This window comes from Vipera berus, assembly GCF_964194415.1.
Source record: "Vipera berus genome assembly, chromosome: 6".
NCBI lineage: Eukaryota > Metazoa > Chordata > Lepidosauria > Squamata > Viperidae > Vipera > Vipera berus.
The window spans coordinates 92,454,039-92,481,119 of record NC_138208.1 but is presented as its reverse complement, the minus strand read 5'-3'; the positions used below and the strand labels follow the sequence as shown (position 1 = coordinate 92,481,119).

Here is a 27,081-nt window from a genome sequence, read left to right as displayed (position 1 = left end):
GAGCTTATGAGTGCAGTGGAAGGCCAAGATGTGAAAAGGGGTGTGGGGGGTGGAAGCTACCTCTTAGTTCGCTTTGTTATCTCCCCCTTTCTCTTTCGTTGGCTGACCGCTCCTTGCTCCTCCTCTTTGCCCTCCGTAGCCCAAAAGGGAGTAGTGTGTAAGTGATGGGTGTGTGTGTCTATTCTTAACCCTGCCTCTTCTAGTTTTATCACACATCTCTGAAGTTACCCATTTTTACTTAAAAATTCCATTTTTACCTGTTTGCTTATCTGCATATCTGTCGCCTTTACGTGCCGGCCCAATTCAGAGAAATCACTCTGGGCGGCATAGAAGAAGCAGCGTAGACAAAGCCTTAGAATCACGAGCGTCTGTGCGATCTCGTGGAATCATAGGAAATTGCATAACTTTTAGCCTTTTTTTGTTAACTGCACAAAAAGTGGATGAGTTTTGGCTTCCGGTGGCGACGTGGCGCCGAAGACAGCCGTCTCCGGGCTGTCCGCTCCGCAGCTGTGTTTATCCATCTAAAACAGCGCCGATCAGCTGTTTGGGTGGATTTGAAGCCCCCTCCTCGGGAGAAGAGGAGGGGGTGAGGCCCCAGGTAGGGGTTGAGCTCTCCGGGGCCGCCTGAGCTGAAAGTTTGGGCGGCTGAAGGATTGAGCCCCCCCGAAGCCTGGGTTAGCTCCGAGCTGCGCAGCGTCTTTGCTCCGTGATTTTTGGAGCAGAGCCAGGCGTTAGCAACCACCCCTGCCAGAAGGAAAGACTCTCGAGTATTAAGGAGCAGGCAGAGCGGTACAGGAGGTCAAGGTGAAGTGGATTTTTATCTTTACTCTCTGGCTCAATGGACTTTATAGCTTTAAAGTGAAAGTACGCAACAAGTGAAAGTGGGGAAAGATGGCGGCTAAATCTTCTTCTAAAGTTCTTCGGAGTGCGGGAACTTCCCCGGTGCAACAGACCTCATTGCAAGCTTTGCTTCCTCCTGCACCTCCTCTGGCATTGACGCTTAAGGACTTACAAGATGCCTTTGCAAAGCAATCGCAAATAATGTCAGATATGATAGATGATAAGATGGAAAAGCTGGAGGCAAAGCTGGAGGAGAAGTTTAGTGCAATGAGGGTGGACATTTTGTCTACAATTGAAAGTGTGGCTGAATGTGTGCAACGTTTGGATGAAAAAGTGGAGGATCTCAGTCAAAAGAATTCTATATTAGAAGTAAAGGTACTAGAGAATGAAAATATAAGGGACAAAATGGACGGAGAACTGAGCCTTGTTCAGTACCATCAGATGCAGTATGCTATTAGAATCAGGGGCTTAAAAGAGAATCCTAAAGAAGACTTAAAGCAGCTGATTTCTGAGGCTTTGGAAGCAGTACTGGGCCAGCCAGCATCTGAAATAGAGGGAAGTATGGATAAAATCTTTCGTGTAAATTCATGGATTGCAAGGCAGAGGAAGCTACCTAGAGATGTGGTGGTCTATTTTACAAAGAGAGCAACTAGAGATGAAGTTATTCAAGCTGCTTATGATACTAAATTTGTGGTTGCTGAGCAAGAAGTCCTGGTTCTAAAAGAGATTCCTCCAAAGATTTTAAGGAGAAGGAAAGATTTTGCATTCCTTGCACAGGAACTTAAGAAATGTGACCTCAAGTTTAGATGGGAGATTCCAGTCGGAATGGTGGTGATGCATGAAGGTAAAAGACATCGTCTGGTTACCGTGACTCAGGCACGTGATTTCTACAGCAATGTTTTAAAAGCAACCCCTCTATCACTCCTGGAAGCTGCAAAGGGATTTGGAGAGGGAAAACCTCAAGAGGCTGAAGGTGGACAGACAGAGGAGAATGGTGCTGGAGGGGACCAAATTACAGCTTCATCGGCTGCTGCCGGAGAGCAGAGGTTGACGTGTGCCGCCTTAAGACGAGCAAGACAAGTACAAGAGCAAGACCAGCAGAAAGTTATGGAACTTCCAAAGCGTACTTACAGTGAAGCTGTGGGAGGGGCGTGGCCCAAGGAAATTACAGGGGCCATTGAAGATGTGCTCCAAAAGCTTCGGGACGCCAAGCATGGCGACTAAATTTCTAACCTGGAATGTCAATGGATTAAACTCACCACAGAAGAGAAAGAAAGTTTTTCAATATTTAAAACAATTTAAGACTGATGTTATCTGTTTGCAAGAAACGCATATTAGGGTTATGGACCAAAAGTACTTATCGAACTCAAGGTTGGGTACGCAATTTGTTGCCTCTGCGATGAACAAGAAAAATGGAGTGGTTGTCTACGTTAAAAGTACTCTAACAGCGGAACTAATTGAAGTAGATAAGCAAGGAAGATATGTCATGATAGATTTGCTGTTAGAAGGTAAAAAAACGCTTCTAATTGGACTGTATGCTCCTAATCAACAACAAGCTGATTTTTTTAGTTTACTTCACACAAAGGTTACCCAATTGGATTATAAATCGTTTATTTTTATGGGGGACTGGAATGGTGTTTTAGACGTACAGATGGACAAGGCTGGTTCTTTTAAGCGTGTTCCGAGCCATGCTAGATTGCCTAAATCTTTTTTTGAAATGAAGGACGATTTGGAACTGCGAGATATTTGGCGTGACACACATCTACACGAAAAGGATTATACTTTTTTCTCTGATAGACATCAATCTTTTTCCAGGATTGATTTTATTTTGCTGACTAATGACTTTTTTCTAGGATTAAGAAGGTAAAGATCTGTGCAAGAACTATTTCTGACCATAGCCCAGTTTGGTTAGAGATCAATAAGGACAATAGGGATAGGCGCTCGTGGCGCGTAAATGAGAATTTGTTTAGAAATCAGAGAAATGTGGAAGAATGCAAACAGCAGATGAAGGATTTCTTTGAAATTAATATGAATAAGGATACCTCTATGGACATGGTTTGGGATGCTAGCAAGGCTTACATGAGAGGGGTGTTGATATATATGAATAATAAATGCAGACGTACTTTGGAAGTTAGAAGGAAAGAACTGGAGAATGAAATTAGGGAAAAAGAAAAGGCCCTAATTTTGAACCCATTGGATGTGAAGACTAAGGAGGTTATTAATCTATTAAGAGGACAATTTGATAAGTTGATGGCTGATCAAGTGGCAACCAATTTACGGTTTGCTAGGCATAATACTTTTTGCAATGCTAATAAGCCAGGTAGATGGCTAGCTTACAGACTAAGGAAAAAGCAAAGGGCTTCTAATATAGATAAAATTGAATATAAGGGAAAGGTTGTGTTTCAACAGGATCTTATTAAGGAAGCTTTTGTGGATTTTTATTCTAAATTATATGCTAAGGAGAAGATTAATGAAAAAGACATTGATGTATATTTGGAGAATGCTAGCATCCCGGTTCTAACGCAAGCACAAAAGGAGGAGATTAATCAATTGATAACAGAAGAAGAAATTCTTATAGCAATTAAGGAACTGAAGGTGGATAAAGCACCAGGCACGGATGGTTTGACTGCGGCTTACTACAAAAACTTACAATTGGAGTTGATAAAGCCGTTAAAGGAACTGTTCCAGACAATTCAGAGAGGGGGAAAGGTGCCTCCGTCTTGGAGAACTGCTTTTATCTCTTTGATTCCGAAGGAAGATCAAGATGTTACTCAAGTAAAAAACTATAGACCGATATCACTTTTAAATACAGATTACAAGATATTTGCCAAGGTGTTAGCTAACAGATTGATGAGGGTTCTGCAACAGGTGATTCATGGGGATCAAACTGGGTTTATTAGTGGTAGGCAAATGAAAAATAATGTGAGGCATATAGTTGATGTGATGGAGTTTTTGGAAAGGAACAACCAGATCCCTGCGGCGCTAATTTTTCTAGATGCTGAAAAAGCTTTTGATCAATTGAATTGGCAATTTTTGATGAAAGTTTTAGATAAAATGAATTTTGGGGATAAATTTTTGCAACCAATTAGGGCATTATATCAAAAACAAACTGCCCGAATAATAGTTAACAATAGTTTGACTGAAGTATGTAATATTGAGAAGGGCACAAGACAAGGGTGTCCGTTATCACCTTTATTATTTGTTTTAACATTGGAGATATTATTGGTAAAAATATGGAATTCGGAAAGAATTAAGGGTATACAAATTAGAGATCAGGATTATAGACTGAGAGCGTTCGCAGATGATCTGGTTGTTACGGTGACCCAGCCAGAAAACTCTGTTGTGGACCTGATGGAGATAATAATGCAATATGGGAAGGTTTCTGGATTTAAAGTTAATCCACAAAAAACTAAAATTCTGGCCAAAAATATGACAGCATCGCAAAAGGCCCTTTTAGAAGGATTAACTGGATTTGAGATTGTTAAAAGGGTCAAATATTTGGGGGTGATTTTGTCACCCTCTAATACAAAGTTATATAAAAATAACTATGAAAAGTTATGGGGAAAAATTCAAAAAGAAATGGAGAGCTGGGAAAAATTGCAATTGTCTTTGCTGGGAAGAATTGCAGCAGTGAAAATGAATGTCCTGCCTAAATTTTTATTTTTATTTCAAATGATACCGGTCCTTAAAAAAGATTCTAATTTGGAAGAATGGCAACCGGGTATCAATAAATTTGTTTGGGCAGGGAAAAGGCCATGAGTTAAACTTAAGATTATGCAGGATACTCGTGAAAGAGGTGGTCTTAAAATGCCTAATCTTAAATTATATTATGAAGCTGCTGCGTTATCAGGAATAAGTGATTGGATTAATTTAACACAAGAGAGATTATTAAATCTTGAGGGCCATGACTTGTTATTTGGCTGGCATGCATATTTGTTGTATGATAAGAAGGTAGATAATGTGTTTAAAGTGCATATTTTAAGACAGGCATTGTTGAGAGTTTGGAAGAAGTATAGACATAAGTTAGATTACAAGATGCCGTTGTGGGCAATTCCAAAACACGCAATAGAAAACATAAATGTTGGTTTCAAACATGATGTGACTACGTATAAGGAGATTTTAAGCTTGGAAAGAAATGTTTGGTGTTTAAAGCCGTACAACCTCTTGCGAGATGAGAAGATTGTTCAAACTTGGTTTCAATATACTCAGTTACGGGCCAGGTGGAAAGAAGATCAGAAAATTGGTTTTGCAATGACTGACGAAAATTTGATAAAGCAAATTAGAAATCAGGGTCCAGCACATATCAAACGGATATATCTTGCATTGATAGAAATTGACTCAGAAACAGAACTTGTTAAAGATTGTATGATAAAATGGGCCCAGAATATCCAAGAAGTTATTACAATGGACACGTGGGAAAAGATCTGGGTGAGGAACGTAAAATTTACACAAGCTCAAAACCTAAGAGAGAACTTTTATAAAATGTTTTATAGATGGCATTTAGATCCTAAAAAGCTTGCAAGTATGTATCCGAACTATCAGCCAAAATGTTGGAGGTGTGGTGGCGAAGATGCAACATATTTTCACATATGGTGGACCTGCAAAAAGGTTAAGGCTTTTTGGATAAAAATTTGGTGGAATATGCAGAAGATCTTCAAGCAAAGGATAAAGTTTTGTCCGCAATTGTTTTTGTTGGGCATAATTACAGATGCTACTGTTGTGGACACTAAGTTGATGTTGAACTTAATTACAGCAGCAAGACTTTTAATAGGTCAATATTGGAAGAAGGAGGAACTGCCGACTATAGAAGAATGGACTCTAAAGGTTTCTGACCTGGTGGAAATGGCAAAGATCTCGGCTTACTTGAAAGATCATTCGCAAGAACGTTATATTATGGAGTGGAAAAAATGGATTGATTATATCCAGAACAAATATGGGACTAAAAAGTTTCACTTAGCATTTGAATAAGTCTTCCTTTTTTTTTCTTTTTTCTTTCTTTTTATATGTAATATTAATATTGCTTGTAGTTAGCTTATATGAGCTAGAGAGCGATAGATTTAAGAGTTTATTGTTGTTAGCATATGGATGTTTATGATTGTTCTTTGTTTTTATACCTTGTACTTAGCTCTGGGAAGTCGGGGGAGGGGGAAATGGGGGGGAGGGGCAGGGAGGGATAGGTAGGGGTGGGGGGAGGGGGGATTGTTAAAGATAAAATGTACGCTAAAACTTTTCAATAAAAAAAAAAAGTGGATGAGTTTCTCACAGTTACTTTCTTACTTTCTCTTCTGCCTGACGTGAAATGTAGTCAGCTAGATTTTGCTTTATTTGCTCATTAAAAGTTTTACTGTAGAATATGCCTCGCATTTTCTTTCTTTGATATTCACCATGCATCAGATGAGCCACGGTCTGTCCTCCTCTGATAGGAAGGTTAATTCTTCCGCGACAGACAACTTTCAGGCCACAGGACGGGGACAGTTCAAAGGACACCCCTCCCTACATTGTGGCCAGTGCAGTTGGGCTGGGGCCCACGAACAAACGGACAGGCGGAGTGACGGAACCGAGAAGACTTTTCTCCTGGGCCGCCGTAGACAATAAGGAAGTTGATCTTGGTAGAAATAGGCTGAAACTGCTACCTTGGCAAAAGGCACCGGGGCATTTTTTTTAAGATGCAGAGCAACCAGATGACCTTCGGGAGTGGGTCAGACATGCAGCTCCGTGGTTCACCAGAGTATAAGAAGGGGGAAGAGGTACAGCACCATCAGACATGTAAGGCTCTGTTTTTGTAGTCAGTTTCAATAAAAATAGTGTTGTGATTTAGGGTCAGCCTGTGGGTTCGGCAGTTGGGTCGGACGACTCAGAGGAGGAGGAGGGGGATGTTGAAGACCTTGCTGAGGGGGTTGAAGATCTTGCTGATGAGAGCCCTCAGCCAGGCCCCTCCCACTTGGTCACCACGGAGACCCAGCTGTGTGAGCCTGACAGCGTGGATGAAGATGACCCACAGCTGGCCCTGTTCAAGGACGCCCGACGCAGGAGGCAGTCAATTAGGAGTAAACAGAGGAAGGCAATGGGGCTTCTCAGAAGGAGGCAGAGAGAAGCCACGCCCTGAACTCTATATAAGGGGAATGTCTGGGAGGGCTGGTTTGCTGAAGGCAACCGCTCGGATAGTTCATGTTTCTTAAAGCTCCGGTTTCTTGGTTTGTCTTGTTCCGTTTGTTTTTGTAGTAATAAATTTGGCAGGCGTAATTCCAGCCTCTTGCCTTCTTGTAAAAGGGGTTGTCCCTGCCTTTTCTGCAGGGCCGGTAGCAGGCTGGTACAGAACAAATAGCTTTAGCCTTTCTGCGCAGTGAATTTCTTGATCGGGTCTACCTCGTGGGGCTGACAGCAGCAAGACTCACAATCCGGTAGTTCTTTGGTGCGTGCATTTAAGAGCGTGTTTGTGGGTGGCCCCTGTAGGTACCTCTTGCCGCCTTAGCCTGTGGCCCATCCGTCGGTTTGGGGATATTCCGTTTCCTAGAATCCCAGCATCAAAAGGAACCCGGGGGTGTGTGTGTCTTCCCATGCAGCTCCCCTGCCCAGGACAGGTACCCCCAGAACACCCCAGGCAAAAGCTGTCTGGTCCTCCTTTGAAAACCTCTGGTGGTGGAGCCGCCACTCCCGCTGCGTTATATTGGCTCTTGGTGTTGGCATCCGGAGCAGGTTCTGAACTGAAGTGTTGCAGCGAGCCGTTCGGTTCTTTTCTTGGGGGCTCTGGAGGGCCAGGAGGCCGGCGGTACTCCCCCCCCCCCGGGAGCAGAGTTAGCCCTGCGTCCTTTTCAGGTGGCTAACGGAGGCTCACAGAATGCAATGGAAACCCTTCCCTCTGTGGAAAAAGAGTCCTGGGCGGGAAAGCCGAGGTTGAACTCCTCTGGTTTTCCTTTAAGGGTTAGGGTTTTGTTTATGTGAGTTCCTTCCCCGCCCTCCGAGCTCAGACGGTCCAAACACAAGGAGCCTTCTCTTTTGCTGCCCGTAAAGACAGGCCCACGGCTTCTGCTGTTTTTTCCTTTGTGCAGCTGCAAATCTGCTCCCTTTAGAGAGAGAGCTGCATTTGCTTTACGAGTTGTGGCCCTGGAGAGAGGGCGATGGAGGAACACCCCCACCCCACCCCGCAATTTGAACAAATCCCTGACTTTGTCTGAGCAGGTCTTGGACCCGGAGCTGGAGATGGCAGATCTGGCCTTCGCACCCTCCACCGTCTCCGCTTCCTCCCTCAAGATGCAGGTAAATGAGAGCAAGCTGCATAAAAGCTGACTGGCCTCGACTTTGGACTCCTCCGCCCTGCGTCTTCCTTGAGCTACGGAGATGCTCAATGCACAGCTCTGCAAAAGGGCTGCGGGACCACATGGACCCCCCCCAACCTCGGTGCCCCCCTTTGCCTCTGACCTTCTCTTCTCCCTCACCCGTCTGGCTGCAGGATAAGGAGATCCGGGCAGTCTTCCTCCGCCTGTTTGCCCAGTTGCTGCAGGGCTACCGCTGGTGCCTGCACATCATCCGTATTCACCCGGAGCCGGTCATTCGCTTCCACAAGGTAGGCTGTGGAGGAGAGTGGCCAGAGTGAACAGCCGCGAGGGCAAAGTTTGCTCAGGGGAGCCTTTAGCTGCCAGCCAACACGTAAGAGCAGGGGGTGGATTTTATGCCCAGCAGGGTGGAGGGGGGCTTCTTTCATCCGGACAGAGCAGGGATGGGCCCGTTCCCCAGCAAGAGAGGGCTGGGCTCTGGCCTTCCCCCTCGGCACAGGGCCCCCCCTTCCCAGGCTTCTCTCTCCCTCGCTGCTGCAGGCCGCCTTCCTCGGGCAGAGGGGCCTGGTGGAAGACGAGTTCCTCCCCAGGGTGTTGGAAGGCATGGCCTTTGCGGGCTTTGTGACCGAGAGGGGCCCCCCCTACCGGGAGTCGGACTTGTTCGATGAGGTGAGAGGCTTGTGGGGAAGGACTCTGAGGCACCCCCCCCACCCCCCCATGACCCTCTGGCCGACTGGTGCGTGCCTGGCGTGGGTGCCTGGCGTGACCCAGGGTGTTTAAAGAGAACCACCTTCTTTCCTGCTTCTTAGCTTGTGGCCAGTGAGGCCAAACGGATGCAGGCCGACGAGGGGAACAAGGCAAAGGTTCTGCGCCACATCAAGGAGCTGGCAGAGCAGCTGTACAAAAACGTATGCCGACATAGCCCTGGGTGTAAGGAAGAGAGCCAGCCCTGCAGGCAGAGGCCCTCTGCGGCATCCTCGCCCACCCCACCCCACCCCCAGAGGGCAGCAGCATCTCCTGTTTTGTTCCTGCTTTGAGGGCTGGGCAGGGGATGCAGGTCCCACACTACATAGGTGCTTGGCTGGGATTCCCCTCCCCCTCTTTTTCTATCTCACGCACACACACGCTTCAAATCAGCGGAGGGTTATTTTTGGTACCCAGCCGTACATCCCTATTCTTGCCCGGGCAAGTCCTGTCCTGGGAGCCTCATCGATTCCATTTCTGTCAGGGGCAGGAAGGACTTTCTGAGGGCCCACTTGGCTTGGGTGGTGATGAGCTTTGGCCCTAGCCCAGGCTGCCCCTCCACGGGTTTGGCCTTGGCTGCCTGGGCTGCGTGGTTCTGCTGCTGCTGCTGCTGCTCTGTGACTCGTCCTGTCGCCTCCGTTGGTCCAGGAGAACCCTTACCCAGCAGTGACGATGCACAAGGTGCAGAAGCCCACGGAGGGCTGCCACCTGCGCCTGCACCAGAGGCCGTTTCCCCATTTGGACGAGGGGACCATCCAGTGGATTGTTGACCAGGCCACGGCCAAACAGCAGACGGCGCCTCCTCTGGTGAAGGTGGAGAAGAAAGCCACGGTGCCATCTGGGCCACCCCTGGGTATGTGTGCGCCAGCCGCTGGTGCCGAGACGGTTGCAGCCGTGAGGTGGCATGGTCCCTTGGTGAATCCAGAGGCCCCGTTGTTTGAGCAAGTGCTCCAGGCCGAGTGTATGGGCGGCTCGAAGGCACTTGGAAAAATGAATAATGATGGAGAGGCCCTGGGGAGAACCAAGCAGCCTTCTGGCTGGTCACTCCATACTCGATCCAGCCTACCTCCTGTGCAGTCCTGTCTGTGGCACCTTGAGCACCTGGAAAAAAAGCAGGATATAAATTGATAACTAAAAGGATCAGTTTGAGTCAGAGACTGCCAAGTTTTGAAAGGGATGGTCAGCCTTATCTTCCGCATGCAGGGTAGGTTTCAGAGGCCCTGATTTTCCCTGTGCACCAGAGGGCCTCAGCCCCGGGCCATGGACCGGTACTGGGCCACGGCATGCCAGAAACCGGGCCGTGCAAACAAGTGAAGCCCCATCCGCAAGATGCAGGCATCACACAAAACCACGCCCCCTCCGGTCCGCAAAAAAACCTCTCCCCACAGAACCAGGCCTGAAAGGTTGGGGGCCTCTGCTTTAGACAGCTCATGCCAGGTTTAATAAGGCAGGAGCCCCGAGGCAGGGTCTGGTAGGGACCTTCTGGCCTTCTGGGTCATAATGTGGTCATCAAGAAGTCCCCAGGGGCCAGGAGAGGAATTGCCCAGTGGCGCTGCCGCTCTTCAGCAAATGCCCCTTTCTCAGGAGACGCGGTGCCACCAGCTGGACTAGTGACACTTCTCGCTTGTGTAGATCTGGCCTTTTATTCCACTCTCATGGGTGGTGTTTTAGGGTTTCACCTTCCCTGCCTTCACCTTGACTTCAAAAGCTCCCTATTCCCCAGCCGTTCCTATCGAAGGAGCCGCTCTGCTCTCCTCATTGTCCTGGTTGCCTCTGTCTGCATCTTTGCCAGCTCCACAGTCTCCTTTTTGAGGTGGAGCTGGAATGGCTGCAGGAAAGATCGCAAAGCAAGGAGGCTCTTGCTGGCCTGGGTGAGGTGAGGAGGCTGCCGGCTGTTCCTCTGCCCAGACGTGGCGCCCTGGAGGCGGGCAGGATGGGTGCCTTCCCGGGGCCCCCAGACAGAGGTTGGCTTTTCTTCCCTCCAGGGACCCTCATGGAGCGGAACGGGATGCTGCTGGCCAATAGTGCCCGTCGGCTGGAGGTGGTCAGGAACTGCATTTCCTTTGTCTTTGAAAGCAAGATGCTGGAAGCCAAAAAGGTGAGAGCTTGGGGGGTGGGGGTGGGGGGGTTGTTGCTACCTGGGATAGGCAGCCCTTCTTCCCTCTACAAGGGTGGGGTCCACACCAAGGTCGAGATTTTCCAATAGCAGTGTGTAATGTTAGAGTGCGTTTTGCACTAAATACTTTCATTGTAGAAATTAAAAAGAGGGTCCATTATCTATAAATCAGAGGCTTGAAACATGAGCCAGACCAGTTGCTGGATGCCTTTCCCATGACTTGCAGTGTAAAGCAGGGCAGAATCCCCAGAATGCAGGTTGGGGGGCTGGGTGGGGGGGAGAATTGGCTACAGAGAGGCCTGGGCGAGGCTTCCCCTCTCAGGGCAGGTTCTGGCCCCCATTGCCTGCAGTAGCAGAGCCTCCTTCCCCGCTGGCTTCGGGCTCCTTCCCTGCTGGCTTCGGGCTTCCCCAGAGCAGGAAGGGCTGGGGGGGGGGTCAGCAGAAGCAGGCCCCCCGTTGAGCGCTGCCTGGTTGCCTTGCAGCTCCTGCCGGCTGTGCTCCGAGCCATGAAGAGCCGGGCCGCTCGCCACTGCCTCACCCAGGAGCTGAACCTCCACGTGCAGCAGAACAGGGCCATGCTGGACCACCAGCAGTTTGACTTCATCGTCCGGATGATGAACTGCTGCTTGCAGGTGTGGCTGGCGGTCTGGGGGCCTGTCCCCACCCCAATGCCCGGCTTCCTTGGGGCTGAACCGCAGCATTGCTCTTATCTCAACAGGACTGCAGTGCCACAGACGAGCATGGGGTTGCTGCTGCGCTTCTGCCCTTGGTTACTGCCTTTTGTCGTGTACGTGGCCCGGCCGGCATTGGCATTGGTGGAGTTGCAGTGGCCGAGGAGGGAAGGGAGATGGGTGGTCTCCGCTCAAGTCATTCCTTCCTTCCTTTTCCTTTGCCGTCCTCCAGAAACTCAGCCCAGGAATCACCCAGTTTGCTTACAGCTGCGTGCAGGAGCACCTGGTGTGGACCAACCTTCAGTTTTGGGAAGCCATGTTCTACAGTGACGTGCAGAACCACATTCGGGCTCTTTACGTGGAGAGTAATGAGGAGGACTGTGCCGAGAAGGTAGGACTGAGCTCGGAGGGAGGAGAGAGGAGGGGCTTTCGAGGTAGCCTCCTCCCGGCTCATCGACCAACCCGCTTCCTTGGCTCCCAGATGGCCGAGGAAGAGTCGGCTCTGGATATCGCTGCTGTGCAGTGCCGTCTTTGGCCCACCATGGGCCGGGAGAAGCAGCAGGAGCTCATTCAGAAGGAAGAGAGCACCGTCTTCAGCCAAGCCATTCACTATGCCAGCCGCATGAGCTACCTCCTTCTGCCTCTGGACACCAGCAAGAACAGGCTCCTGCGCGGCGCAGGACTGGCAGACGCAGAGAGTGTCAGCAACAGCTTAATCACCAGCAGGTAACGGTCCCGCTGAGCCGGGCGAGGGCGCAGGCGGGAGAGGGGGAGGGGGCGAGGAGGGTGGCTGTGCTCAGGGGCCGCTCTGCCTTTCCAGCATTGCTGGCAGTGTGGCAGACAGCTACGACACCGAAAGCGGCTTTGAGGACGCCGAAAGCTCCGACGTGGCCAACTACGTGGTACGATTCATCAACCGCTTTGTGGACAAAGTCTGCACAGAGAGCGGCGTCACCAACGAGCACCTCAAGGGGCTGCACTTCATGATCCCAGGCAGGTGCCCCCTGAGCTGGGAGTGGTCGGGAGATGACCGGGGGGGGGGGGTGGTTGGCGGCCTGGAAAGGGGTTCTCATTTCCTGTCCTCCTGCAACCTCCAGACATTGTCCAGATGCACATCGAGACCCTGGACGCCGTGCACCGAGAGAGCAAGAGGCTCCCTCCCATACAGAAAGTGAGAGCTCTAATCTGGGTGTCTTGGGGAGGGGGAGCTGCCACCCCCGAGAGTGGGGCAGGCAGCTCCGTTCCTGCAGGCTCTTCGGCCTTCTGGCTAGAGTTGAGCAGTCCCCTGCTCCCCCCTTGCTTCTCGCAGCCCAAACTCCTCCAGCCAAACCTTCTGATTGGAGAGGAGAGCGTGATGGACGGTCTGCGTGTTTACCTGGTGCCCGATGGCAGGGAAGAAGGCGCTGGAGGCAGCCTGGGGGGCCCTCCTCTGCTTCCGGCCGAAGGAGCTGTCTTCCTTACCACCTACCGCGTCATCTTCAAGGGCACACCCACCGACCCGCTAGGTAAGAGGGCAGCGAGCGGTGCGGGCGCCTAGGAGGGAGTGTCACGGATCTGAGGCGGGGAGTGTGAGAAAGGTCTCCGCATCCGAAGACAGGCTGTCCTAAAAGCCAGACCCCGAGCAGGTCCTTGGAAGAGGCCACAGGGACCCCAAGCCCAGCCGCCTGCTTAGCGCAGGAACCCAAATTGAAGCAGGCTGGCTGAGAGACCCCCTGGGAGAATCCCTCTCGCCTCTCCCACACAAACAGCGAGAGAGAGAGCCCTCCTCTCCCACCTCTTTCCATTCTTCTTCCTAGAATTTATCTCAGTCTTTAGGGCACTATAGCGATAGCACTTACACACCGCTTCATAGTGCTTTATAACCCCCTCTGAGCAGTTTACAGAGTCAGCCCATTGACCCCTCAAGCCACCTCTTCTTTGGGGGCAGACACTTGCTTTCCCTCTCGCAGTGACCTGCTGACCTGGTACAGCTGGTCTCCCCCCCCTTTCTCACACACACACACACACACACACACACACACACACACAGCCCTGGGGAGGAGTCAGGTGAAGCACAGAGGGTCACTTGGGCCCCGTTGGCAGAGCTGTCCGTCCCTCCCAGTGCCATCTGGCTATCAGCCCCTGGGCTGTAAGGGAAGGCTCCTGCCTGACTCTCACCGGCCTTCCCTCTTTCCCCCCCCCCGCCCCATCCCCTCCCCCCAATCCAGTGGGAGAGCAGGTGGTGGTCCGCTCCTTCCCCATTGCCTCTCTGACCAAAGAGGAGAAGATTACAGTCCAGACTCCCTTGGATCAGTTCATCCAGGAAGGCTGCGCTCAGCTCCAGCTGCGCTCCTGTACATTCCAGGTGAGTGTGCAGGTCGGTCGGGTGCCGCATCCCTTGGGGACCCTCGAGACCCTCGGGTCAGGCAGCTGAGCGGAGCCTGAGCCTGAGCCGGCCTCGGTCTGCCCGCCAGGTGCTCCGCATTGTCTTTGACGAGGAAGTGGCCTCCGAGAGCGCAGAGACCTTCCGGAAGCATCTCAGCAAGTTGCGCTACCCGCAACATGTCTCCAATACCTTTGCCTTCACGGTGGGACAGAGCAGCAAGCCCATCCTGCCTCCCAAGGCCAAGGACAAAAACCCCTCCCTCAGGTGGGATTTGGTCTCGCTCGCCTTCTGGGTGACTTGAGCAAGCCTGGAGGAAGCCGAGGCTTCTGGGGGAAGCTCATTAGCCCCAGTGCCCGCAAGGGAGGGAGGGGGACAGAGAGGCGGGGGGAGGGAAATGCTTGGGGGTCCCGGCATCTCTTTGAACAGCTCCCGGGACAGATGCCCCCAAGTCCAGCAGAAGCGGGGTGGGTGGGTGTCTCTCGGGGAGGGGCTGCCTGGGGTTCACCTCTCCTGGCTGCTCTTTTAGGACCATCTCCAAGAACCTGGTAAAAAATGCCAAGAAGACCATTGGCCGCCAGTATGCCACCCGCAAGAAGTACAGCCCGCCTTCCTGGGAGCAGCGGGGCAGCCAGCAGCCGTTCCCCGAGGACGAGGACGAGATCTCTGGTAGGGCGGCCGCCCCCCCTTCCCCTCCCCCAGGGCTGGGCGGCTGGTGGCTGGTGGGGCCTCTTTGTGCCTCCCCCTGATGCGCCTCCGACTCCCGCAGTGTCTGAAGAAACAGAGAGGAGCACCTTGACGCTCTCGGCCACCGTCAGGCCCTCCGACAGGATGACCATGAGCCACCTGGTGGAGCGAGCCTGCTGCCGGGACTACCAGCGCCTGGGCCTGGGCACCCTGAGCAACAGCCTGACCCGCTCCAAGAACGAGCCTTTCCGCATCTCCACCGTCAACCGGATGTACGCCATCTGCAGAAGGTGGGCTGGCCCGTTGTCTTCTCTCTTCAGGGAGAAAAGCAACCCAGGATATGACGAGCACTCTCTCCACAGGGAGCTGCATCAGGAGCTTTTATGGAGGCCTGGGTAGCACTTAAAAAAAAAAAACCCGGGTTGCATCACCCCAACCAGGTTCATCTATCAGCCTCCTCGCTGGTGCTTTGGAAAGGAGGCCTCACAAAAGTCCCTGTGGCTGTGAGATGGCCTCACGAGACCGATGGTTCATTAAGGTGCTTCCAAGTAAAAAGGCAGCAGATAAAGCTTTATTAACGATAGAGTAAATAGAAAGAGTTCCCTGGCATGGAGGCATCTATGCCTGGATTGAGCTCATGGATCACTCCCACAAGAGAGCAACAAGCAAGCAGAGCGAGAGAGAGAGAGCAGCCCCTGAGCAGAGGTTTTTATGGGGGTCCTCAGCCCCTCCCTTACCAATTAACTCTCTCCAATGGGGCTGCAGGGGCCGGAGACCCCTGACCCACCAGTGGAAGCAAAGATGCCTCTTTGCTCCCATCTGATGACCTTTTGGGGGAACTGCCATGGCTGGCACAAAAACATCTAACAATTCCCCTTCTTGCCAGCCAATGACAGGGACCAGTGAATGTATGTGAGGGGGCGAGCAGGTGTCATAGACATGCATATACACGTTCAGAAGACCAAACACAAACGCTTACACAGAAGGTTGTGCTGGACAATGGGAACAGGTTTGGTGAACAGATCAGCTATCTGGTCAGTTGTGTTACAATGCTCAACATGTATAAACCCCTCTTTGGCAAGCTGCCTGACATTTTTATAGCGTATGTCTATGTGGCGGGACCTAGAGCCCACTGCATATGCCCCCGAGATTGCAATTGCAGCCGTATTATCCTCTTGAATTTGGATGGGGAGAGGAGGAGGTGCCCAGATGCTCGTTATTAGAGCATCGAACCAAATCAAATCATTGGCTGTGTCCGACAGGCTGGCATATTCCGCCTCGGCCGTGGAGCAAGAAACAAATTTTTGCTGCCTAACATGCCAATGGATAGGACAGCCATTTAGCAATATGAGGAAACCAGAGGTGCTCCGTCTACTCTTGGTGTCACCAGCCCAGTCTGCGTCCGAGTAAGCGGAGAGCTGGGCCATCTTCCCCTTCTCTGGTTCCAGCACAAGGAGAGCATCGGTCGTGCCCCTGAGGTACCTAGTTGTTGTTGTTAGCTGCGAAGTCATGTCCGACCCATCGCGACCCTATGGACAACATTCCTCCAGGCCTTCCTGTCTTCTACCATCTTCTGGAGTCCATTTAAGCTCACGCCTACTGCTTCAGTGACTCCATCCAGCCACCTCATTCTCTGTCGTCCCCTTCTTCTATTGCCCTCGATCTTTCCCAGCATTAGGCTCTTCTCCAGTGAGTCCTTCCTTCTCATTAGGTGGCCAAAGTATTTGAGTTTTAGCTTCAGGATCTGGCCTTCTAAAGAGCAGTCAGGATTGATCTCCTCTAGGACTGACCGGTTTGATCGCCTTGGAGTCCAAGGGACTCGCAGGAGTCTTCTCCAGCACCACAGTTCAAAGGCCTCAATTCTTTGGCGCTCAGCCTTTCTTATGGTCCAACTTTCACTGCCATACATTGCAACTGGGAAGACCATAGCCTTGACTATACGCACTTTTGTTGACAGGGTGATGTCTCTGCTTTTTAGTGTGCTGTCTAGATTTGCCATGGCTTTCCTCCCCAGGAGCAAGCGTCTTTTAATTTCTTGGCTACAGTCCCCATCTGCAGTGATCTTGGAGCCCAGGAAAACAAAATCTGTCACTACCTCCATTTCTTCCCCATCTATTTGCCAAGAATTGAGAGGGCCAGATGCCATGATATTGGTTTTCTTAATGTTAAGTTTCAACCCAAGTTTTGCACTCTCCTTCTTCACCCGCAACAAGAGGCTCTTTAGTTCTTCTTCACTTTCTGCCATTAGAGTGGTATCATCTGCGTATCTTAGGTTGTTGATATTTCTTCCGGCAATCTTAATTCCAACTTTTGATTCATCTAGCCCTGCCTTTCTCATGATGTGCTCTGCATATAAGTTAAATAGGCAGGGCGACAGTATACAGCCTTGCCGGACTCCTTTCCCAATTTTGAACCAATCAGTGGTTCCGTGTCCAGTTCTCACTGTTGCTTCTTGACCCGCATATAGGTTTCTCAAGAGACAAATAAGATGGTCTGGTACTCCCATCTCTTTAAGAACTTGCCACAGTTTGTTATGATCCACACAATCAAAGGCTTTAGCATAGTCAATGAAGCAGAAGTAGATGTTTTTCTGGAACTCCCTAGCTTTCTCCATGATCCAGCGTATGTTGGCAATTTGATCTCTAGTTCCTCTGCCTCTTCGAAATCCTGCCTGTACTTCTGGTAGTTCTCGATCCACATACTGCTGAAGTCTAGCTTGTAGGATTTTAAGCATGACTTTACTAGCATGAGAAATGAGTGCAATGGTGCGATAGTTTGAACATTCTTTGGCACTGCCTTTCTTTGGAATTGGAATGTAAACTGATCTTTTCCAATCCTGTGGCCACTGTTGAGTTTTCCAAATTTGCTGGCAAATTGAGTGTAGCACTTTTACTGCACTGTCTTTTAAGATTTTGAATAGCTCAGCTGGAATACTGTCACCTCCACTAGCTTTGTTGTTGCTCAGCTTTTCTAAGGCCCACTTCACCTCACATTCTAGGATGTCTGGCTCGAGGTCAGTGACAACCTCATTGTGATTATCTGGGACGTTAAGCTCATTCTTGTATAGTTCTTCTGTGTAATTTTGCCACCTCTTCTTAATCTCTTCTGCCTCTGTTAGGTCCCTGCCATTTTGGTCCTTTATCATGCCCATTTTTGCATTAAATGTTCCCTTCATCTGTCCAATTTTCTTGAAAAGATCTCTGGTCCTCCCTATTCTATTGTTTTCTTCTATTTCTTTGCACTGTTCATTTAAGAAGGCATTCTTATCTCTTCTAGCTATTCTCTGGAATTCTGCATTCAATTGGGCATATCTATGTTTTTCTCCCTTGCCTTTCGCTTGCCTTTCGCAGTCCAGTGGAATTCCTTTGGGTGTTCCACATGCCTGGACAGTAGATTCACAGCTAAAGCTATGTCAGGCCTGCTCCAATTGCTGATATATAGCAAGGAGCCAATCACAGATCTGTAAAGCTTATTATCTGTGAACTCAGGACCGTCCTTGTGAGTGTGACTGTAATAGTCACTTTGTATCGGGCTACGCATTGGGTTAGATTCTGCCATTTTGCATTTGGCCAATAACTCCTCAATCTTTTCTTTCTGAGATAGGGCGAACCCCTCCTTAGTGGCCAAGATGTGCACACCCAAGTACCTGTCAACCCGCCCCAAAGACTTCAGGGTAAACCTTTCCCCCAGGGCCTTGGCAAATTCATCACACCCTTCCTTGTCAGGCCCTATATATAGGAGGTTGTCCACATAAACTAACACCCGTTCTGTGGTACCCTTGGAGTTGCGTGTGAAAACACATTCATCTGCATGGGATGCACTGAAACCAACTCGCTCTAAACTTTTTCTAAGGCAGTCGTACCATAGTTTCCCCAACTGCTTGAGGCCATATAACCCTTTTTGGAGCAGCCATGTGTTTCCCCCTTCCTGCTGGTAGCCAGGAGGGGCCCTCACGTAGATCTGCCGGTCCACGTTGGCGTGGAGGTAAGCCGTCTGGATGTCGAATTGGAAGACTTCCTCCCCCAGAGCGGCTGCAGTTACGAGGGCGGCCTTGACGCTCTCTGCCCAGACGGTTGGAGAGTAGGTCTCTACGTAGTCCTCCATGTAGCGCTAGGCGAACCCCTGAGCTACCAAACGGGCCTTATACAGGTAGAGGCCATTGGCAAGTGGTTTGGCCTTGAAAACCCACCTTGTGCCAATGACTTTCCTCTCCTTTGGTGGTTTCTGGGGGGTGAAGACCTTGAGCTTTTTCAGGCTCGCCATCTCCTGCTCCATCGCGAGCTGCCATTTCTCCTGTTCTTCGATGGGCAGCTCCTGGATGTCAGAGAAGGATTTTGGGGTGACCACAACACTGTTGACGGACGCGATGTGCCCAATGTCGATTCTCTTTGGCGGGATCCCTTTGTTGGACCGCTTTGATCTCCTGACCTTCTCCCACTCACCGCCCTTTTCTTCTGCGGGTTCCACGTCCGCTGGCATTTCAAAATTGGGACGTGTAGACCCTCGGTCCCAGGTGCTGGGCATCATGGGTCTTTGAGGCGTCGCTGGGACTGGACGGCTCATCCTCCCCATCTGAACCAGGTAGGATGACATCTTCGTCTTGTTCCTCACTTTCGTCGGTGGCAGGGTATGTGGTGGTCTCAGGTGATGTCGTGGTCGGTATGTCCTTGCTGGGTCGGTTGACATATGGGCTCAGATCATTTGAATGGATCTGGGTCCAATTGGAGTCCTCTTCGAAGGAGGCAGATTGGGAAGTCACAGTCCTGCCCCCCTCTCCCAGGAACCGGTAGGCCTTGGAGCCAGGAGCATAGCCCAAGAACCTTAGTCTCTGGGACACAGATCTCCCCTTCTTCCGCAGCTGCTTGGGGATGTGCACCCAAGCGTAGGAGCCAAACACACGCAAGTGTCCCAGACTTGGCTTCCTACCGTGGACCAGGAAATATGGGGTCTGGTCCACAACGCTGCTCCAGGTGCGGTTTAAGGTGTAATTGGCGTAGTGCACCACCTCTGCCCAGTATGATTCTGCGACCCCAGCGTCCGCAATCAGACTACGCATCATAGTTTGTAGGATTCCATTTCTTTTCTCTGCCACGCCGTTCTGGGCAGGAGTGAAGGGTACTGTAAGAAAATGTTGGATGCCCTTACGCCTTACCCAGTCCTGGAATTTTCGGGACATGAACTCAGCCCCGCGGTCGCTCTGCAGTTGTGCAATCTTGGTCTTATACTGGGTCTCTACAAAGTTGTACAGTGATTTTATGGCGTCAAAGGCTTCGGATTTTTCTGTGAGGGTATACACGTGACCGTACCGTGAAAAATCGTCAACGGCAGTGAGAAAATACTGTCTTTTCCCTAGGGATGGTGTGAATGGCCCAACCAAATCAACATGTACTAGTTGGTACGGGTATTGGGTCTTACGCAGTGACACCTTAGGGATGGGGGCAGCCTTCCTTTTTGTCCTCTTACAGATGGCACAGTCCAGGAACACCTCACAATCCTTGAGCTGGACTCCCTCAGCAAACTCTCCCATCTTTTTAACCACAGGGAAGCTCGCATGACCTAATCTTCGGTGTAAGAGATGGGCACACTTATCGTGGAGCGGCTTCCCCACTGACACCCTCTTGGCTCTGATTGCCTTGAGCGGTGCTTTAGGTGCCTGCTGAGATTCGGGTTTCTTGTCCACACTGCCCTTGGAAAGCCGTGGGGGTGGCTGAGGTGGCTTGGGTGCAACCGCTTCGGCCTTGCGCTCCTTAGACAGCTTTGGGGCTGGCCGTGGGGGCTTTCTCTCTTTTCGTGCGCAGGCCCCTTCTGAGGTGGCACCCGGTGGACTGTCCTCTGTGGCTGGGTTCTCAGGGGAGAAGTATGGCAAACCATTTATGATGGCAATACTTCCAATGACCCTCTGATTTAGACAAATTGCTATTACATTATATAATCAATCCTTCCCATAACCATCCCTTTTGTCAACCATTCATACCATGGTCTCCAAGATAGATAATAATCTGTATCCCCCTTATCTTTCAACAGCATGGTCAAACGGTCTGATTCCGCACAATCAATAAATTTCTTAATTAACAGATCCTCGGGATCTGTTTGATTGACACTCTTTGAGGGGTAGCTGCGGAAAGGTGCGTTCCTTCCTCACTTTTTTTCCTCAGAGCCAATGATGGTTTGTTTCAGAACGTCTTTGGACATTCCACGTTTTGCTTACTCCTGTTTTGTGGCACCACTGGCCCAGCGCTCTGCCATTTCAGTCAATCACGGTACTTCTGTGTCTGAAGCTTCAGCCGCTTCCTTTGTCAGTCGATTGAGTTTTTTTAATTTGAGGTTCCTCCATAACAGGGCTAGAACAGTAAAGAAATAAAAACATTGTGTTACAAATTACAATTTGTGACCTCAGGGACACTGCAAGCCCCCCCTCCCCCCCGCTGCCTCCTCTTCATCCTGAGCAGCGGCATTCGGCGGAGGCCTCAGCTCCACCCCGGCGCCCCATCTGCTGGGGCCCTGCGGCCTTCTGGTGCTGTTCTCTGCCTGCTGACGGGGCCCTGCGGCCTTCCTACTCTTGAAACGGATCCAGAGAAGGCTCTTCTGCACCCTCCGTAGCTCCCCAAATCCACCTGGAAAGACACCCCACCCTCTCAGAGTTTTCAGGGCCGTGTGAGCAGTACCACTTGCACAACTTCCAGCGGGTCCAGAGGCTTTGCAAGAGCACAATCACACAAGCACGGCCATTCTTGTGATCTTTGCAGGTTCTGGAGGACACACAACACTGCATTCTCATGTGGCCTTCACGGCCTCTGAAAACCATGTGAGAACGCTGTGTGCTTTCGTGAACATTTCCTGTCCATTGTTGGGGAAAGTTGGCGTGTCACCCGAAACGTTGTGGCATGCCACCTTTGATGCATGTGTCATAGACCACAGGATAAGCCTGGCTAGATCAAAATGCTTGATGTGGCTGAGGCTTGTAGGTCCAAGAAGGTGTTTCTCTCCAGGCCATTTGTGTCCGGTGCCCCTGTGGCTGCGCACCCATCTCTCGCCCGCATCGTCATGCTGGGGCTACAGGCTCTGCTTTCCCTCCGCAGTTACCCGGGATTGCTGATCATCCCGCAGAGCATCCAGGACAACACGGTTCAGCGGATCTCGCGCTGCTACCGGCAGAACCGCTTCCCGGTGGTCTGCTGGCGGAACTCGCGCACCAAAGCCCTGCTGCTGCGGTCGGGGGGCTTGCACGGGAAGGGCGTGGTGGGTCTCTTCAAGTCCCAGAATGCTCCTGCTACAGGTACCTCCGGGGCGGGTCTCCTCGTGTCCTCCTCGTGCCCTCCCCTCCTCTGAGGTCCTCTTCTCTCGCCTCCCTTTCCAGGCCCCTCCCAGGCAGACTCGACCAGTCTGGAGCAAGAGAAGTACCTGCAAGCCATCATCCACTCCATGCCCCATTATGCGGACACTGGTGGGCGCAACACACTCAGTGGTGGCTTCAGCTCTGCCCACTTGAGCCACTCAGGTGAGTGGGTGGGCGGCCTGCACTGGAGGGCGGTCCAAGAGAGGCCAGCTGCTCTTCTTGAACCTTTGTGGCAACCTCAAGGAGCCGGTCTGGGTGTGGTAGCCGACGTAGCCCTGTGAGGCCAGGGGGAGGGAGCCTCAGCCGGGCAAGTCGTGTACAGCTGTGGCATCTCCATCACATTTGCTAGCAGGTTCTTCCCCCCCCATTTCATTTGCGCAGCACAACCCACCTTCATTTCTTGTTTGTCTGACTGACGTTGGCACCACCTGGAATGGCTGGCCTGTGGCAACTGGGACCTCGCCCTCACCCACCGTGCTGCCTGCCCAGGAAAGGGGTCTAGCCGTGGCGGGGGGGGCGTGGCGTTAGGCAGGTGGGGAGGGTTTTCTGCCCTCCTGCGGGATCTGGGGCCTGAGGAGGGGGCATGATTCCCAGAATATCCTGCCGGGAGCCCCGGTGGGAATGTCCACCTTCTCTTGGTGCTACAGATTCTTCTGAGAAGCGACAGCCCAAGCTAGGGTCCCTTATGAAGCAGGTGATGGGAGGGAGAGACGAAGGGTCCGGCACGGGGAGCCGTGGAGGTGAGATGTTGGCTGGCTGGCTGGCTTTGGGCGCTGGAGGCAGGTCCTGCTTCCTTGCAAGAGCAGGGCAGGGGGTGGGGGGAATCCCAGAGTGGCCTACGGCTCTCCCAGGCATTTGTCACTCATTTCCTCTGCTCCTCCATCAAGTCATTTATCCCCCCACCCCTTGCTCCCCCCGAGAGTGAGCAGTCCCCTCCCTCCCACCCACCCCTGCTGAGATGCTTCTCCATCGTGTTCCCTCTTAGCCCCAGGTCACAGAACTAGGGTAATTACCTTCTCCAGCCCCAAGACTGCCGCACCCAGGAAACCTGACTCCCCCCGAGGTACGGTATGGCCACCGGGCTCACTCATGTGGCTAACCCAGCCCCAGCCGGGCAGGCCCTCCCTCCCTCTCTCTGCGCTAACCGTCCTGCACCCTCCCTGCATGTTCTGTGCGTCTTCCCGTGCTTTGGGGCCCCTCTTAGGAAAGCCCCCCCACCCCAGATCCTGTCCCGCTTTGGAAGGGCAGCTCACTCCAAAAGAGCGGCTTTTCCTGCAGTGACGGGCGCCATTTTCCTTCCAGGCAAGTGGGGCAGCATCCGAGCCGGGGGCCGCTTAAGCAACTACGCCCTCAACGTGGAGGTCGGGTCCCGGCTGGCTGGGAAAGAATTTGGCGCACAGCCCAATGGATCTCCCTCGGAAGCCGGCTTCCTGCGTCAGCTCTACATAATCGGAGACAAGTCCCAGTTACGGGTACTGGTTGGCTGGGCCAGGCCAGGGGAGGTTGTTCCCCCCCCATGAAGGCTGGGGGGCTGGAGGTGGGGAAATGGGTGCTAAAAGCTGCCCTGGAAACGCTCCTTTGTGCTTCCCAGGGAATAAAGGCAGACCCCTTGCAGCACTGGGAGATGGTGCCCATCGAGGTGTTTGATGCGCGGCAAGTCAAGAGCAGCTTCAAGAAGCTGATGAAGGCCTGCGTCCCCGGCAGCCCCTCCCCAGAGGCCGGCCTGGCCTACCTGCGCTCCCTGGAGGAGTCGGAGTGGCTGGTGCAGGTCAGTGGCAGAGAAGCTGGGTCCAGCCCCTCCCCCCTCTTGCTGGCCTGGCTTTGGGCAGAGCCCCCCCCCCTCCGGCCCTGACCCTGTGGGCCGTTGGCTGCCCTAGCTTGTTTTTTGGGCCAGAAAGGCAGTCTGAACTAACGCCCCCTACACACCCACCCACCCTTGCATGCTGGGTGTTGTAAAGTCACGCGATCTCCCTCTGCCCCAGGAGAGCAAGACAGCCCTTGTCACGCATCCAAGGCCGGGGAGGGGGGATGAGAGAGGTTTGGGCGGAGGCTCTGGGCAGGCCGCGGATAACGGCAGCCCCCAGGATAGGCTTGGCCCGTTTTTAGGATATTATTAAAACTTTCCTTTTTTTCAGGCATTGGGTTGTTTTACTACCTGGTTGACATAGGGTTTTATTCTAATTATGCTTTAACAATTGTTAAATATTTTTGGAGGTGGCTTGACGGTTTGCATTCTTCTTTCAGCACCCGGGGGTGGGGGTGGTAACAGGCATGTGTTGGGTTATGACTTTCCTGGCTTGAGCCTCTCCCAATTGCCCCCTCTCATACTGTTGACCTCAGGTGCATTGATCCTTGTTTGGATGATGCCCAGATGTTGGGTGTTTGTTTTTTTACCTTCCGTAGTTTATATTATTATAAACTGCCTCAACTCACCTATGTGAGACAGGCAGCTGTATAAATCAGACCAACACAAACATACATGAACAAAAACAAAGGCCAGGCACTGTGCAGGTGCATCAAAGGTGGGGCTGGGGTTGGGGTCCTGGAAACGGTGAGCAAATTGAGTTAGTCGGGTGCAGGGGGCTGGCGTGAATTCTTAATGGGAGAACCGTGAGGGAAGGATGGTGGGAATCGGAGTCTCCAAGAAGCGAAGGAGGAGAAGACGGAGGGAGAATCTGCGGGGCCGAAAGTGGGGAGGGGCGGGAAGGGAGGCAAAGGGGAGGAGCGGCTGCTGCACCCTCATTCAGCGGGGAGGGTGGTTCCTTTCCTGGGGTCGAGGGGAGGATCAGAGGGAGAAATTCTGCCGTTGGAGCAGGGGTCCCCAACTCCAGGTCCGTGGACCGGTACTGGGCCGCGGCATGCTAGCGACCAGTCCACACAAACAAGCAAAGCCCCATCCGTGAGACGCAGGCAGCACACAAAACCACACACCCTCCGGTCCGTGGAAAAACCTCTGCACAGAACCGGTCCCTGGTGCCCAAAAAGTTGGGGGCCTCTGACCTAGAGAGCCCTGTGTGGGATGGGGAAGGGGTCTGAGGTTGCCTACCCAGAGAAGATTGAGGAGGAAAAGGGGGGGGGGAAAGAAGGATGGGAGAAAGGTGGCAGAGAAGCCCCTGTGCCCGCCAGCCTTCTCAGCTAAGGCCCCAGGGAAGACACAGCCGTGGGGCTGAAGTCGGTCTGCTCTTGAGGGGGGCTTCTGGATCCTTGACACCGTTCAGCTGCCAGACAAACGGGGGCCGGTTGTCTCTGGTTGAAGGGGCCTTGGCAGGAGGTTGGGGTTTGAAGCAGGCCCAGCACCATCATACCCTCTTCTTCTGCCAGGGCCGAGGGGGGAGGACAGCAGCCAACCTGGGGGGTGGGGGGGGGCGCCGATTTGGAGCTGTGCTTGCTCAAGGGCAGCCAGCAGGACTGCTGCTGCCCCTGAATCCCAGGCAGCTGCGTGTCAGGCGGGGGTCAGCTGAAGAAAAAGGAAAGAAACCGCTGGAAGGAGAACCTTTGCAGCCCTTCAGTGACTTTCCCTTTCTTTGTGGCAGATCCATAAAATCCTGCAGATCTCGGTGCTTGTGGTCGAACTGCTGGACACGGGCTCCTCGGTCTTGGTCAGCCTGGAGGACGGCTGGGACATCACCACTCAGGTCAGCAGGCCTCCTCCCAGCAGTGGCCCTGCCTTGGCCCCCAGCCTCCCCCTGACCCGCCTCTTTCCCCCTCAGGTGGTCTCCCTTGTGCAGCTGCTCTCGGACCCCTATTACCGCACCGTGGAGGGCTTCCGGCTCCTGGTGGAGAAGGAATGGCTCTCCTTCGGGCACCGCTTTGCCCATCGTGGGGCACAGACCCTGGCCAGCCAGAGCAACGGCTTTACGCCCGTCTTCCTGCAGTTCCTGGATTGTGTCCATCAGGTGAGGGAGAGAGGCCTGCCTGGTCCTGGCTTGCCCCCCCCTCCCCCTCCTCCTCCTGCTGACCTTCCGGGCCTCTGGCCGTGTCTTGCAGATCCACGCACAGTTCCCCATGGAGTTTGAGTTCAGCCAGTACTACTTGAAGTTCCTCAGCTACCACTCTGTGTCCAACCGCTTCCGCACCTTCCTCCTGGATTCTGACTACGAGCGACTGGAGCTGGGTAAAACGGGCGGGACCTGGGGTGGCAGTGGGAGGCCTCTGGGACCGGCCAGCTGAACTGCCTTCCCTCCCCTTGCAGGTCTCCTCTACGAAGAGAAAGGGGAGCGGAAGGGCACCCAGCCCTACCGGTCCATTTGGGACTACGTGGACCGGCTGAACAAGAGGACCCCCGTCTTCTTCAACTACATGTATGCCCCTGAGGATGGGGAGGTGAGTGCCACCCGGTCAGCCAGAGGCAGCAGCGGCGGCCCTGGGGAGGGCGGAGAGGTCGGGCCGGATGGTGCGCCAGCTGCTGCCTGCCTCGTGTTCAGGTCCTGCGTCCGTACAGCAATATTTCCAGCCTGAAGGTGTGGGACTACTACACCCACGAGGCTCTGTCGGAGGGGCCGTCCTACGACTGGGAGCTGGTGCAGGATCAGGCGGAGCTCAGTGAGGAGGCTGGCCAGCAGGACACCAGCACCCCCCAAAGCCGCCGCAAGATCGTTTGGCCCTGTTACGACAGCTGCCGCCGAGTGGAGCCAGATGCCATCTCTCGGCTGCTGGAGGTGAGCGGCTGTGCTGGGCCTCTTTGGAGCGGGGGGGGGGGGGCGGTTGCAGAGGGATGCCCAGTGGTCTGGGCAGCAGCAGCAGCCATTGGACAGAGCTGGGGCAAGCCCAGGAGGCGCAACAAGATCCTGGCCAATTGGAAGAATGTGCTTCAGGCTGTGCAGCTGAGCTCCCTCCCTCGGCAGCCCCAGAGCAGGAGTGGCTGCTTCTCCTGTTACCACGTGGGGGCTCGGGGTGTGGGGTGGGGGGGAGTTAATAACAGTGGATCAGAAAAGGAAAAATGGAATTTGCTCAATTGAAGCTGTTCTACTCTGGCTGCCTAAATTATTGAGATCCATTTTGATAGTTTCTTTACAATTCAGCACATACCTATGCTTCAAAGTTTGGAAAGC

The 27,081-nt window shown here is 52.5% G+C and overlaps 1 protein-coding gene across 5 annotated transcripts in view; it reads left to right on the top strand.

Moving 5' to 3' along the window:
• Positions 1–27,081, top strand: part of SBF1 (SET binding factor 1) — a 76,090-nt gene that overhangs the window by 46,132 nt on the left and 2,877 nt on the right. For 3 of the 5 annotated variants that reach the window (XR_014026999.1, XM_081331831.1, XM_081331830.1), the window contains exons 10-37: positions 8,020–8,097; positions 8,291–8,404; positions 8,655–8,783; positions 8,924–9,022; positions 9,507–9,711; positions 10,844–10,956; positions 11,457–11,606; positions 11,693–11,761; positions 11,878–12,036; positions 12,127–12,371; positions 12,466–12,638; positions 12,743–12,816; positions 12,955–13,150; positions 13,853–13,989; positions 14,099–14,274; positions 14,537–14,676; positions 14,777–14,984; positions 21,774–21,970; positions 22,052–22,192; positions 22,678–22,770; positions 23,016–23,093; positions 23,333–23,502; positions 23,622–23,798; positions 25,564–25,665; positions 25,741–25,926; positions 26,018–26,144; positions 26,223–26,353; positions 26,455–26,688. Coding sequence is in view for 4 of the 5 variants with exons in the window: in XM_081331831.1 (XP_081187957.1) it covers positions 8,020–8,097; positions 8,291–8,404; positions 8,655–8,783; positions 8,924–9,022; positions 9,507–9,711; positions 10,844–10,956; positions 11,457–11,606; positions 11,693–11,761; positions 11,878–12,036; positions 12,127–12,371; positions 12,466–12,638; positions 12,743–12,816; positions 12,955–13,150; positions 13,853–13,989; positions 14,099–14,274; positions 14,537–14,676; positions 14,777–14,984; positions 21,774–21,970; positions 22,052–22,192; positions 22,678–22,770; positions 23,016–23,093; positions 23,333–23,502; positions 23,622–23,798; positions 25,564–25,665; positions 25,741–25,926; positions 26,018–26,144; positions 26,223–26,353; positions 26,455–26,688 (4,101 nt within the window). In the remaining variant the exon portion in view is untranslated. The remainder of the gene's footprint in view (positions 1–8,019; positions 8,098–8,290; positions 8,405–8,654; positions 8,784–8,923; positions 9,023–9,506; positions 9,712–10,843; positions 10,957–11,456; positions 11,607–11,692; positions 11,762–11,877; positions 12,037–12,126; positions 12,372–12,465; positions 12,639–12,742; positions 12,817–12,954; positions 13,151–13,852; positions 13,990–14,098; positions 14,275–14,536; positions 14,677–14,776; positions 14,985–21,773; positions 21,971–22,051; positions 22,193–22,677; positions 22,771–23,015; positions 23,094–23,332; positions 23,503–23,621; positions 23,799–25,563; positions 25,666–25,740; positions 25,927–26,017; positions 26,145–26,222; positions 26,354–26,454; positions 26,689–27,081) is intronic. The other 2 variants (XM_081331832.1, XM_081331833.1) reach the window with 2 other exon arrangements.